The sequence below is a fragment of the Pyrus communis genome, chromosome 2, assembly GCF_041283825.1.
Source record: "Pyrus communis isolate YQ-2024b chromosome 2, ASM4128382v1, whole genome shotgun sequence".
Lineage (NCBI taxonomy): Eukaryota > Viridiplantae > Streptophyta > Magnoliopsida > Rosales > Rosaceae > Pyrus > Pyrus communis.
The window spans coordinates 26657426-26669439 of NC_142566.1; the positions used below are offsets into that span (position 1 = coordinate 26657426).

General features: G+C 34.8%; 2 protein-coding genes across 2 annotated transcripts; both read right to left on the bottom strand.

Annotated features, from left to right (window-relative positions):
- Nucleotides 1-3768: 3768 nt before the first annotated feature.
- On the bottom strand, nt 3769-4925 carry LOC137746925 (uncharacterized). The gene has a single exon (XM_068486934.2). It carries the CDS (start codon nt 4580-4582, stop codon nt 3908-3910), a length of 675 nt encoding a protein of 224 aa, XP_068343035.2. The 5' UTR covers nt 4583-4925; the 3' UTR covers nt 3769-3907.
- A 5077-nt stretch (nt 4926-10002) lies between these two features.
- On the bottom strand, nt 10003-11245 carry LOC137746421 (transcription repressor OFP8). The gene has a single exon (XM_068486441.2). The coding sequence runs from the start codon at nt 11142-11144 to the stop codon at nt 10263-10265; it is 882 nt and encodes a 293-aa protein (XP_068342542.2). The 5' UTR covers nt 11145-11245; the 3' UTR covers nt 10003-10262.
- Between the last annotated feature and the right edge of the window lie 769 nt (nt 11246-12014).

Below are 12014 nucleotides of genomic sequence, written 5' to 3' on the forward strand. Positions count from 1 at the left end.
TTATATTACCGAGCTTAGTAAACCCTAAAAAAGATGCGACGAGCAAATCTGGTCAAGCAACCAGATGGCATGAAAACGGATCTAAATTTGATACAATAGAGTCACTTTATAAAGCAGATGAAAAAGGCAAGACATGCAGGCGCAAGGGCGTGCGTAGGAGCAGGACGAATTGTCAGAGGCATTTGGGGAATTTCGAGATGGACATGACTGCTACCACGTACTCGATCGATCGTCACTTTTATAATTTCGCAGACCACATGTTCACTATATATAGAGGTTAGAATTTGGGGTCGCGACAAATATTTTTTATAGTTCATTTTGTATGGTATTTCAACAATTAAACTGTTTATGTTTATGTCTTTTTTCAAATAATAACTCTACCAAAATTTACCCATATTCGAATATATATTACTATTAGATTAAATTTAATTTTTCTTTATAGAACTGTATTCATGTATTTTATTAATTACAAATGAATCTCTTAATGGTTATGAATTTGTATAATTTTTTATAAGAATGATCTAGATGAATTGAAATAAAACGGTTTAAATCTTTAAAAAACATTATACAATGAAAGCTACAAAAACGTATGTCCAAATATATATTTCCAATCCTACATATATGTTTGCATAATATTTCCATCTCTACATACCTAACTTAAATTTTGCTAGCTAAAGCTATATATTCTATTGAACTACCTACCTAGCTACATGCATCGATTATTGACCACCACTTGCAACTTGTCTTCTTCAATCATTCCATCGCGCCCCATCCATCGATCCCCATACTGACCCTCCACTTTCACCATCGATGAAATCTCTCTCCACACTTATCTTATAATGTCCGTTAAAAAATTCCTACATGCAACATATATTTTCTCATACAATTGGAGTTAGTTCTCGATAAATTCTTACATACAACAGATAATATAGTGTTTTTTGAGTAGTATGTAATAACTCATACGATCATAGCTGACTAATTAATAACATCATGAACATGCATGCAACTGATTCAAAGGCTTCTTATTTAGTCAGATGAGCAATATACATTGATTAGGGTTAGTAGTCCTATGAGAATGACGGTTTGCCCACCCGTCACAATTATGTATGTGTTATAACAGTACTACAAGATCATTCCCCACCAATTAGCTAAAATTGGTTTGAGTTAGCAACACGTTTTTTCAATGTATAACATTTAATTTCATAGCCGCGGGCCTTGTGTAAAACCAATATTGTCATTGTCAATTTCTTTCAAATTTTGTCACTACATACGTACACCATATCAAGGTCTGGAAGGGTGTGAAAGTTTTCAACTCATGAAAGCTATATAATCCCACTTAAAATGCCTCCCAATATCTATGTTAAAGTGACATAGCACTTTAATCGTGTCATGAAGTTGTTTACTGGGAGAAATTTTTATAGGCATTGTGATATGATATTACGTGCTATAACAGCAGACAAAATGTTCGATATATTTTACTTTCAGGAGATATAAATAAAGAAAAGACACATTGTTATATTTTGACTGGAATAAGATCGTGTTTGTGATACCCCGACCAATTGCTCAAATACTGGTCAATTTAAAAATGATGATCACAGCAAGCCTGCAGGTTGAATTCTGTATTCCTCATGACCCCTAGCTCTAGGGTTTTGAGAGAGAGCAGTAAAAAGATGGTTCTTTTTTTATTATTATTACTGTGCGTTTTTTGTTTCAAAAGAGCATGCAGATGATTAAAGAGAGCTGCACACTTACTCAAAGGAGAGAGTCGTATTTTAACCCACTTGGTTACTTTTTCTAGTCTAGTACTCGAGTGACACATAGTTTTCCCTCATCTTCTTGGAATCTAAAGTGGATCCAAGCGAATCTTCCTTTGCTTTTCAACCAAGAAAGAACAAAACTCCCGTGCATATTTGATTCCATGTTGCTGGGGTTCCAACTTATTGGTACTCATGCCTCATGAGATAGTTGATGTGATATTTGTTGAGTGCCACCAAAGTTTTAGTGGAGAGATCCAAGATTCTTGAATCAGTTCGCACCATTTCCATCTTATTTTACTTGCAGCACTTTTTTTTTCTTCTAGAAATGTTAAGGCAGAGACTCTCTCTAAGTAGGACTCCCCATAAACTCTTTTCCGTATCATGTTTTTGCACAATATTTCATAATGTTTGCACGGGAATTGACGTTAAAATATGAAGTGATTGAGAGTTCATAGAGATTTCCCTTAATATTTCCCTTTCTTCATTAGAAACAATGCAAAACCCTAGACATCAAATCACTTGCTACAAGCCACTACAACATGATTACATGGTGCTGGACTCACATTCTTCTAGTACAAGATATGTCTAGTTATAAAGGTCACCAAAAGCAACAAAACACTTGCAAACGTGGAATGAATAATAATTTATTTTTTTGCTCCTACACATAGTGAGGTATTGGGGAAATCATAAAGGTCATTTTACTTTTAAAACTTTCCAATACAAAATCATTTTCACACTTCTTTTTCATATGGAAATTTTTCTTTTTACAAAAGTAACATTTCATGTGGAAAGATGTTAACTGTGGAAGAAAATGTTTTGTTAGTCTAAATTTAGGAATCTTCTTTATGTAAAATGACGGTTATGTGTATAATCAACAATATTAGTCTCCTGTAAAAGAAAGTAAAAAAAATGTAACACCATTAAACTAGCTTTTAGTATAGTAGTACTTCTCTTACTGATATAAGATGAGGCCTCAAATTTGGTTTCCCTACCCCAATTTTTTATAGATTGTCTAACACAGAATCATCGTGTGCGGTCCAAGTATTTGGGCTAGTTTTACCAATAAAGGAAGTACTTTTGGGCTAGTGTTACTGTACCCAACAAAAGTTTTTGGGCTAGTGTTACTGTAACCGACAAAATGAGATGAGATGCCTGATCCATTAAACAAATTGGGTTGCATAACAAAAAACAAATTGGGTTGGTAAAATCAGAACAAACACCATACGTGTTAAGCTTCATCAATCTTTTTGTTGCCTTGGTCCAATAGCCCATAATTCAAAGTTACAACTTACAACTAAAGATTCAATCCATATTCGTCCGTCAAATCCTTCCAACGTTATGGAAGTGAAATATACCAGTAGACCAATGACTTTATTCTGCCCTTATTAATATGAATCGTTGCAAGTTGCAACCGTGTTGGTCATAAAAAATTAAACAAAAAAATTAGGTAAATTAGATTTTATTGAGCGATGTGAACAAAAAGATAATGTTCTAACAAATGCAATGGCCTTTTTTTTTTTTTTTTTTTTTTTTTTTTTTTTAAAGAAAAAGAATATTTGTTATTCATTAATCACTCTTATGCAGGTTAGGGTCCGTTTGAAAATGTTTACTATAGAAAAACTTCTACTACTCTTTATAATACGCTTGTAGATGATTTTCCCAAAGACACTAAACCGTGTTGTTAAATCCACATTTGAGTTATTCTTCCAATCGTTGCCATAACACTTTTAATTATACGAACGTATTTTAAGCTTTCTAGTAGTACTGTCAAAACGAGCCCTTCGCGGGATGTTAAAGCATATGTTTTCCGACTACCTTTTTTACTTTATTTTAAAGCAAAAGGTTAAAATTTGTATTACCTAAATCCATCCAATTCAGCATGATGCTAAAATACTAAAACTTTTAAGAAATATATAGTCAGAATTGCAAGTTAAATTCATCAGTACCAATCAAAGAAGAATGAATCAAGAAATCAGATTATTCAGAGAGAGGTTGTCACACACACAAACAATTGAAACAAATGTCGACCACAAACTAACATAAGAATAATAGAATGTAAAGTACAATAACTGATGAGAGGTTTAAATACAAGTGGAATGATTTAATCACTAGTAACTTTTTTCCCATCTCTCAAATTTCCAAAAGTTTAGTTAGGACCTCACAGGCCTCGGCCTCAGGCCAGAATTGACGCTGCGTGCCGGAGAGAAAAACTCCGAATACATTTCCATGAAAAACTTTTCCACAATTTCTAAATAGGCAGGACAAGTGAGTCTAGAATAATAATGAAGAACCTCTTCGATGTCCAAAACATGATCTACATTGCTCACGTCCAACATCTCCAACTCCTTCAGCTTCTGTTCCACCAAACAACCCCTTCCCACGGCCCTCGATTCCTTTGAAAAGGCTTCAATCTTTGCAGGAGGAGAACCTGCAGCTGCAGGATGTGAATTGAGTGGCCGTGGAGATAAGCTTGAAGGGTTTTGAACATGATCTTTATGAAGATGTTGTGATTTGGCGGGTGTGGAGGGATGTTTCTTCTTGTTCGTCGATCGCCTGATGTTTTCGATTTTTGAATCCCATTGGTCTGTGAAGTCGGTGTACAACTTGTCCAAGTCTTTGTATGTTGTGGCGTGGAGATTATTCATGTTGTCAACGACAGAAACAGAAGTAGAAGCAGAAGCATGGGGAAAGGGGTTGTCGTAGCTGTGGAAAGTGGGGGATTTTGGGAGCTTTTGGTAGCTTCCGTCAGAGAAGAAGTTCTTCAAGCTCCCTAGGGTTTTCTGGAAGAACTTCTTGGTGTGGTAAATGGAGCTCCTAAGCAACATTGGCGGCAGCTTGTGGTGTGTTTTAATAAATGAAAAGAGAGAGAGAGAGAGAGAGGAGAGAGAGAGAGAGAGAGAGAGAGAGAGAGAGAGAGATCTTTCAGTACTTTTGGCTTCTTGCAAGTGATGATCTCAGTGACGAAGGAAGGGTTTCTTTATACAGATAATAGAATCAGAGGAGCCATGGAAGGTTGTTTAACTTTCTACGGAAAAAGGGAAGTCCTCCTCCCTTCGGCTTTTCCCTTTATGTTTCTTTGTCTCCACACGCTCCCTTCCTTCTCTCTCTCTCTCCCTCTCTCTCTCTCTCTCTGTGATCAAAGATCATGGATCATATGGTGATGAAATGAGAGATGTATTGTAGCTTAAGGTGGCGACTGTTCCTTTTTGTACAAAAAGATTGTTTCGTTGCTTTTACTTTAGAAGGTGGGAGTTGGTGTGTAGCCGCTTTAGGAGAATGAAAGGAGCGGGATGGTTGTTGGACCAATTCTCTCATCTAGCTAATTTGATTGATAATCGATTCTCTTTACTTTTCCCACTTTTATATACTTCTTTTACATACAACGAATTTTTTCGATGTTACTGCCATGATGCTATATGATTATTTGATATACGAACTATCAATGTCATTACCTTATACACATACCTCTTATTAATAAAGTATAAAAGAGTCATGATAATGAAATCACTCCACCTTAGATAATGACATTGTATCTCCCTTGATTTCCTATGTTTTGTTTCAGTAGTTGGCTCTTGCAAATGGAAGTTTTCGAATTGATGTACTCTTCATGAACAATTAGGTATGACAAAGCAAAGCCACCAATGACTCATCTATCACTCACTTGGAAGGAAATTCAAAATCTTCTGTACTCAAAATTTTATGTGGCCTTTCTGTGACTTATCTACTTGAGTAACACGTATCTTTTTGACTTAATTTATCTTTAGCTTTTAAGAGATGTTTAAATGAATGATCAAGTGTCAACAAATGAGATAGGTCATAGAAACACAACAGAGAATTTTGGGGACAGAAAATTTAAACTCCTTAAAAGGCAACGGATAGTACTTTTGGGTTACTGAGCTGTAATGATGTGGGTTTTACCAGCTTTATGGTCTCTCTATACTTTTATTGTTGAGCAATTGAGTACTTGTGGTTCTCCAAAAGCACTCCAAGGGTTATAATGGTTTGTCTTAGTCTCATAGATTTTAACATTTAACTTGAGACTTTACATGCTTGATTGTTCTATAGCACAACCCTCAGCAAATGCCATGCTATTAGAAATTACTACTAACCAATTAAGTTTTATATACTCAATAATATTTTGTAAACTACAAGATGTGATGATTGATGGTTGGACTATATTTTTAATGATTTAAAGAATGATTTCAATCACCAACTGACGTAACTTCTGGTCTACAAAAAGATGTTCTGCAAAGATGGTCTCTCTAGCATCATCATTAAGTAAGAGATCTTAAGTTCGATTATTGCCAAAAGCAAAGCTGAATCACATTATTATGGCAAGCCCATTGTAAGGCTTAGGCACTCCTCCATTCTCTTAGTGTAGATAATATCATTTGTTAAAAAAAAATTCATGTTACAGCATCTACATACGTATGTATTCATAGTAGATTACACAAAACAATGATGAAAATAAAGATTCAATCTATCAATGAAATCTCCTTATGACGTTTTGTTCTATGGACACCCAATTTCTAAATGTTGCAGTAAGTTTAATTGTCCGTGTTCAAATTTCTTGGACATTGATTTTTGATCAGAATGTTTTGTTGTATCAAACCTATCTTATCTAATAACGAAAACTTCAAAAAAAAAAAAAAAAAAAAAATCTCTTGAGAGTGTTTTTTGTAAGGACCAAAAGGGTTTTTTCACAACCAAAAAAAAAAAAATCCATACTACATTTAGCAGGAAAAAAAAAAGAAAAAAACTAAGTATTCTTAGGCTATAGAAGCGCTTTTTGGAAGATCACCTACTAAGCCCTGGTTTGGTACTTAGGTGATTTTGAAAAAAGTTAGTATCAAAAAAAGCAGAGAGTTTTTTTCTGTTTGGTAAACATTCAGCTTCAGCTTTTTTTCACAGTTTTAGGTGAAAAAAAGCCAAAAACAAGAAGCTGCAAAACCCAGCTTTGAAAAACCGATTTTTTTTCACATCTGTTTTACATAAAAGTTTACCAAACACTATAATACTACTCTTTTTTTTTTTTCAAAAGCACTTTTACAAAAAAGTTTACTAAACACTCTGCTGCTTTATTTCACAGCTGCTTATTCTCACAACATAGCAGAAGCAACTTTTTTTCAAAACACAACAATACCAAACCAGCGTTAAATACTTGATGCTTCTTGAACCGCTCCCTAGGTGCCTTTTTTCAAGTAAGTGCTTTTCTTAGGAAACACATCTAAGTGTTTAATATCAATTCTAACATAATTTCTATATTATTTTTACCTCATTATTTTATTTTTCATCCACCTCATAGAACATGGATTATATATACACTTTATTCTCGTATTTTAAAAAACTTTCTCTCATGGTTAGAAGAGATTTTTTAGTATTCCTAAAACACGAGCACATACGCTATATGTCATTATATAAGTAGAAAGATACTTGAAAAAAAAAAATTTCTTCACTTATATAATAACATATGACACACCGCGTCTCTTATTTTGAATCCGCTAAATCAAAACCTCAAGTGAGTTTTCAGGGGTTTAAGCTGTGGTCCATTCCCAACCCAAAATCCTTCAATTGTCACCTGTCAGTCTTGCTGGGTACAGATATGGTCCGAGTTCTTACTCCCTTTCCACGAATAGCCCAACCCAAAAAGCCCAATTACTTTACCTGGGAATATGTGTGAGACAGTGAGAGGGCACAGAAACCCAAAATCGTTAGCCCAATGGAGAAATTAAAAGAGCATTAAGGCTCAGTAACCCAAAAAATGCCATGCAGCCCACCGGATGCACCCATCAAATGTTACATCATTGGCAATAGTCAGACATTCTTTTAAATCGCTTCCAACTTTGGTAAGCAGTATTTACACACAGGTGACAGGACTGTGCCTGCAGATCTGACACCTCAGCTCAGCCCTCCAATTATAATGGTCATCAAAAAGTTCATTGGAGAAAGGAGTAGGATGAATTTTGTATGTGTAACTGGAACACTTGTTACTTAGCGTGTCTTTGTATGTGTGTAAATTGATATAATTTCAATATAATATAGCTAATCTTTAAAAAAATCATATAAAAGTAAACGATAAGGTTGATATTTTGCACTCTTGTAATTTAAATAAATACATATGTTACAATATAAATATAAGTATAATGTGCACATATATCGGTTTTTTTTTTTTTTTTAACAAACGATATTATTTACACTAGGGGAGTGTGAGTGAGTTAAGCCTTACAATGAGTTAGTCATAATAATGTGGTTCAAATTCGCCTTTAGCGAGGATCGAACGTAAGACGTCTTACACTAGACCATAATACTAAGTAGCCGTACCAACATCAAATTTTTGGATGCACTGATAATTCTATTTCGAGAAATCACATTTTTTTTCTCATCTGTCCAAAATTTATGTGACATAGCTTTCTAGATATCACATTCTACCAAAAGGTCCCCACTTTGGTTCAAAATCTATATTTTCTCCTTCCATTCCATTGTGTCTTCTCTTTCATTTCAATTTTTATTTTTCGGCAAAAACCCATTTGCCCTATTTTCCTCTGAAACGGACTTATCAGTTTTCAATAGAAAGCTACTACTGCTGCAATTACTTGACATATCAGCTTTCAATAGAAAGCTACTGCTGCTGCCAAATATTCCTCCTTACGAACAAAACAAAAAAAAAAAAAAAAAACAAAACTCTTCTTTCCGTTCTTTTGTTCATGCACATTCTTTCACGTATCAATCGATTGGCAATTCGGGTAACGTACCAACATTATTGACAAATTGGGTGGCATTTACAGTAACGTTAGAACAATCTGAACCACACATTCAAATGATAATTTACACAGTTAATGATTCAAATTTACGTACTAACAACACATGCAAGTTAGTATTTGTTTACTTTGCACTTAAAAATGGAACACTCATTTGAATTTTGATGTTTGTTCAAATTATGAGGCTGTCAATTGATTCTGAGTTAGACGCTAACAGCTTAACAGCTTATAGAGATGGATACGCTTTCGAGTTTTTATGTTTTCTTATATTATGAGATTGTTAATTGGTTATGACTTGGATGCTCATAGTCTAACAACTAACAAAAATCCCCAGTTAATTGTTTGTATATATAGTAAAGGAATCAAATTTGATTTTATTAATTAAACATATGTGTAGTTTGACAGCACAACAAAAATAGATTCACCTAACTCCCAATGATATATATTGTCTCTCTTAACAAGTTGCAAATATTAACAATTTTGGTTTTCTTGTCCATTGGCATTGTGCCAATAATCCCCAGTTAATTGTTTGTAATTTTAATCTCCCAATAAACACATGTTTGTCATTCAAACTTGTGAACTAAGAAGAAAGTGATCGAAAACGTTTATCTTTGTATCAAAAATTTAAGAATAAAGTAATTAAAAGTATTTTGTTTTTGTATCAAATGTTATGTTTTCGAATTCTCCTCCTTCAATATTGCTTTTACATAATAATAACCAATGTTGAACAAAATTAATTATGAGCAAAATTTTCTTAAAACGCTTGTCCATCAAGAATAAATACCAAAAGTCTGTGGAGGATCATATTGAGGAGCAGAGTGCATGAGTTACTAACAAAAGGACCCCTTGCCAACGGAAGTGAGTAAATAACCACGATTATCAAAGTGCATGAGTTACTAATGAAATGATCCTTTGCCAAAGTGAGTAAATAACCACGATTATCTGTTTGACATAACCGTTATCCATCCCTAATAATAATTACACTGTAATTTGAAAAAACTCTAAAAGGCTAAAAGGGGAAGCCCCCAAAAGCTTCTTCTAATTAATCCTAGTCTTTTTAGGTTAGGGAGAAGCTAAGCCTGAGTATAGTACAAAAATAATGTTCAATCAAGGACTTTTTACCTAGAGGATTTTGAAAGTTGGATTACCTTTTTGTATTCTTTTGGTGCGATCTTTGGCATGGAGATTCAAAAAGGTACAACCACATACAAAAAATTATAGCAACTTTATGTGATCTAAACCACTTGCTTTCCCCATCTTTCAAGTGTTCTAAGTTGAAAAAGTTGAAAGAGTTGTCATCCCACACTCAAAAAAGTAATGGAAACATTCAGACCCTTTTTCCTCAACCAATCTTTTTTCAAAAAAGCATCAATGAACTTCCACAAGCTTTTCTTTTTCTGCTTCATATTTTCAAACACCAATTGTTTATGCTTTATTTTTTTCTGTCAAATCATAAAAAGAACAGAAGAAAACTCAGAAATCATCCGTAGAAAAAATCAAAATATACTTTTACTAAGAAAGACAAAGGAATTAAAATACATAGAGATCACATAACTGAGGCTAAAGAGATAATAACCCATCAATGTAGTTCTCTTTAGGAATCGACTGAATAGTGAGATTCGAACTTGAGATATCTTTCAGCATTCGGAAGAAAAGTGCCACTAAACCCGTCAATGTAGTTACCCAAAGTTCGATTCTAACTATTAATAAATCCACTAGAAAACACAGATTACAGAAAACTCTATCATTAAGACCCCCCGTTGGAAAACAAAGCTTCCCAAATCTCAGTAAAAACCTCAGTAATCACTCCGTGATGATGTGTGGAATTCAAAGACAGAAAACACTGCAGAAGCTGTTCGAGATCCTTCGCCGAAAATATCTGCTTCTCGAAGATCATCTCCACCATTGATGTCCTGAAGTCGTTGTACGGATCGCTCGACTTCTTCACCACCGCAAAGCAGTCCTTCACTCTTCCTTGCAACGGAAGCAGACCCACGTCGGAACTCGCTCTTCTCCGGCTGCCGCTGCTCCCGTTTCGCCGTGAGCGACCGCGCAAGCGGGGCCCGGAGGAGTCGGAAGAGTGGCTCTTTGAAGAAAACAGTGTGTCAGTCTCGTCATCGCTGCTCGACCACCATCCTCTGTAGTTGTTACTATCGAAAGATGAAGAACTAAACGGGAAAAAATCATCGTTGGTTTTGTTCTTCTTTGAATTCCTCGTCTTCTTCTTCTTTTTCTTGACTCTTGTTTTTCTTTGTTTCGAGTTTTTCTCATGGAGGTTGTAGAAGGGGTTTAACGGCGGCAAGTTTGGCGAGGCTGGAGGGCATGTGTGGCCGTCGGGATTAAAGGGTTCTACAAAAGGAGAGTACTTTTCGAAAATCTTGCGTCTTGGGAGCATGGCGTCTTTGGTAGAGATACTGGATTGATTTGAGTCGTAGCATTTGGGTCTGCAAATGGAAGGAAACTGTCGAGGAGGCAACTGCTTAGGCGGCGGCTCGGCAACATGCAAGTCTTGCTGGTTCTCAGGCAAGCACACGGCTTTTTCGATCACGTCCGATAAGTTTCGGGTCCTGCAGGAGCCGAATGAGGATCGGAACATGTTTGAGAGCTTGAGCTTGAATCGGTTTTGCATTGCACTTGCAGACAGCTGTGGAGAAGAACTGAGTTTCTAGAGAGAGAGAGAGAGAGAGAGAGAGAGAGGAGAGAGAGATGGAGGAGTTTGGATGAGAGGGGTATAAATGCATGAGAAACCGAAAGTGGGAGCGTTTTAAATGATATTTTAACAGTTGTTTGAGGAAACTTTTTGCTGGTTTGTCTTCTCCTTTGTCATCTACAAGAAATACGAGTAATGTTATTCACACCATATTTTTATATTACATTTTTGTATCATTTTAGGTGATATTTAATATAGACAGCTATATCATTTAAATTAATCAGATTTTTAAATTTAGTTCATTATTTAATAAACTAATAATTAAGAAAAATTAGTTAATTAAATGATAATTGTGGTATACAACTCCTTCATTTCCTTGGGTTTTGCAAATTTTTCAAATGATGTGGCTGTCCACATCAGATGTCACCTAAGGTGATATAAAAAAATGTGGTATAAAAACAATGTATGAATAGCATTACTTCAAGAAATACTGGTTTTGATTATTTGATTATATTGTTGACTTGTAGCCATAATTTTTTTTTCTTAGGTGCGAAAGTGAACACATTAGTGAGAACGGATGCAATCTCTATTACGTATATTTGAGTACAAATTTTCCCTTAAAGTTGAAATTAAGTAAAAGTAAAATCTCGTTGGTATAAAAAAATAGTTCTTATTTTTCTTTTTCTAAGATGATATATGGTCCAACTTTACCTCCCAATTAATCTTTTGTATTTTAGCATTTTTTTTTTTTTTTTTTTTTTTTTTTGGGGTTTCAGCCAATTTGGAATCTTGCCTTGAGAATGAATTTATGAATATGAAATCATTACACAGTTATGTTACGCATGCATG

What these genes read in the sequence shown, in the direction of transcription:
- LOC137746925 (XM_068486934.2), bottom strand. Translation starts at nt 4,582, where the DNA reads ATGTTGCTTAGGAGCTCCATTTACCACACCAAGAAGTTCTTCCAGAAA.
- LOC137746421 (XM_068486441.2), bottom strand. Translation starts at nt 11,144, where the DNA reads ATGCAAAACCGATTCAAGCTCAAGCTCTCAAACATGTTCCGATCCTCA.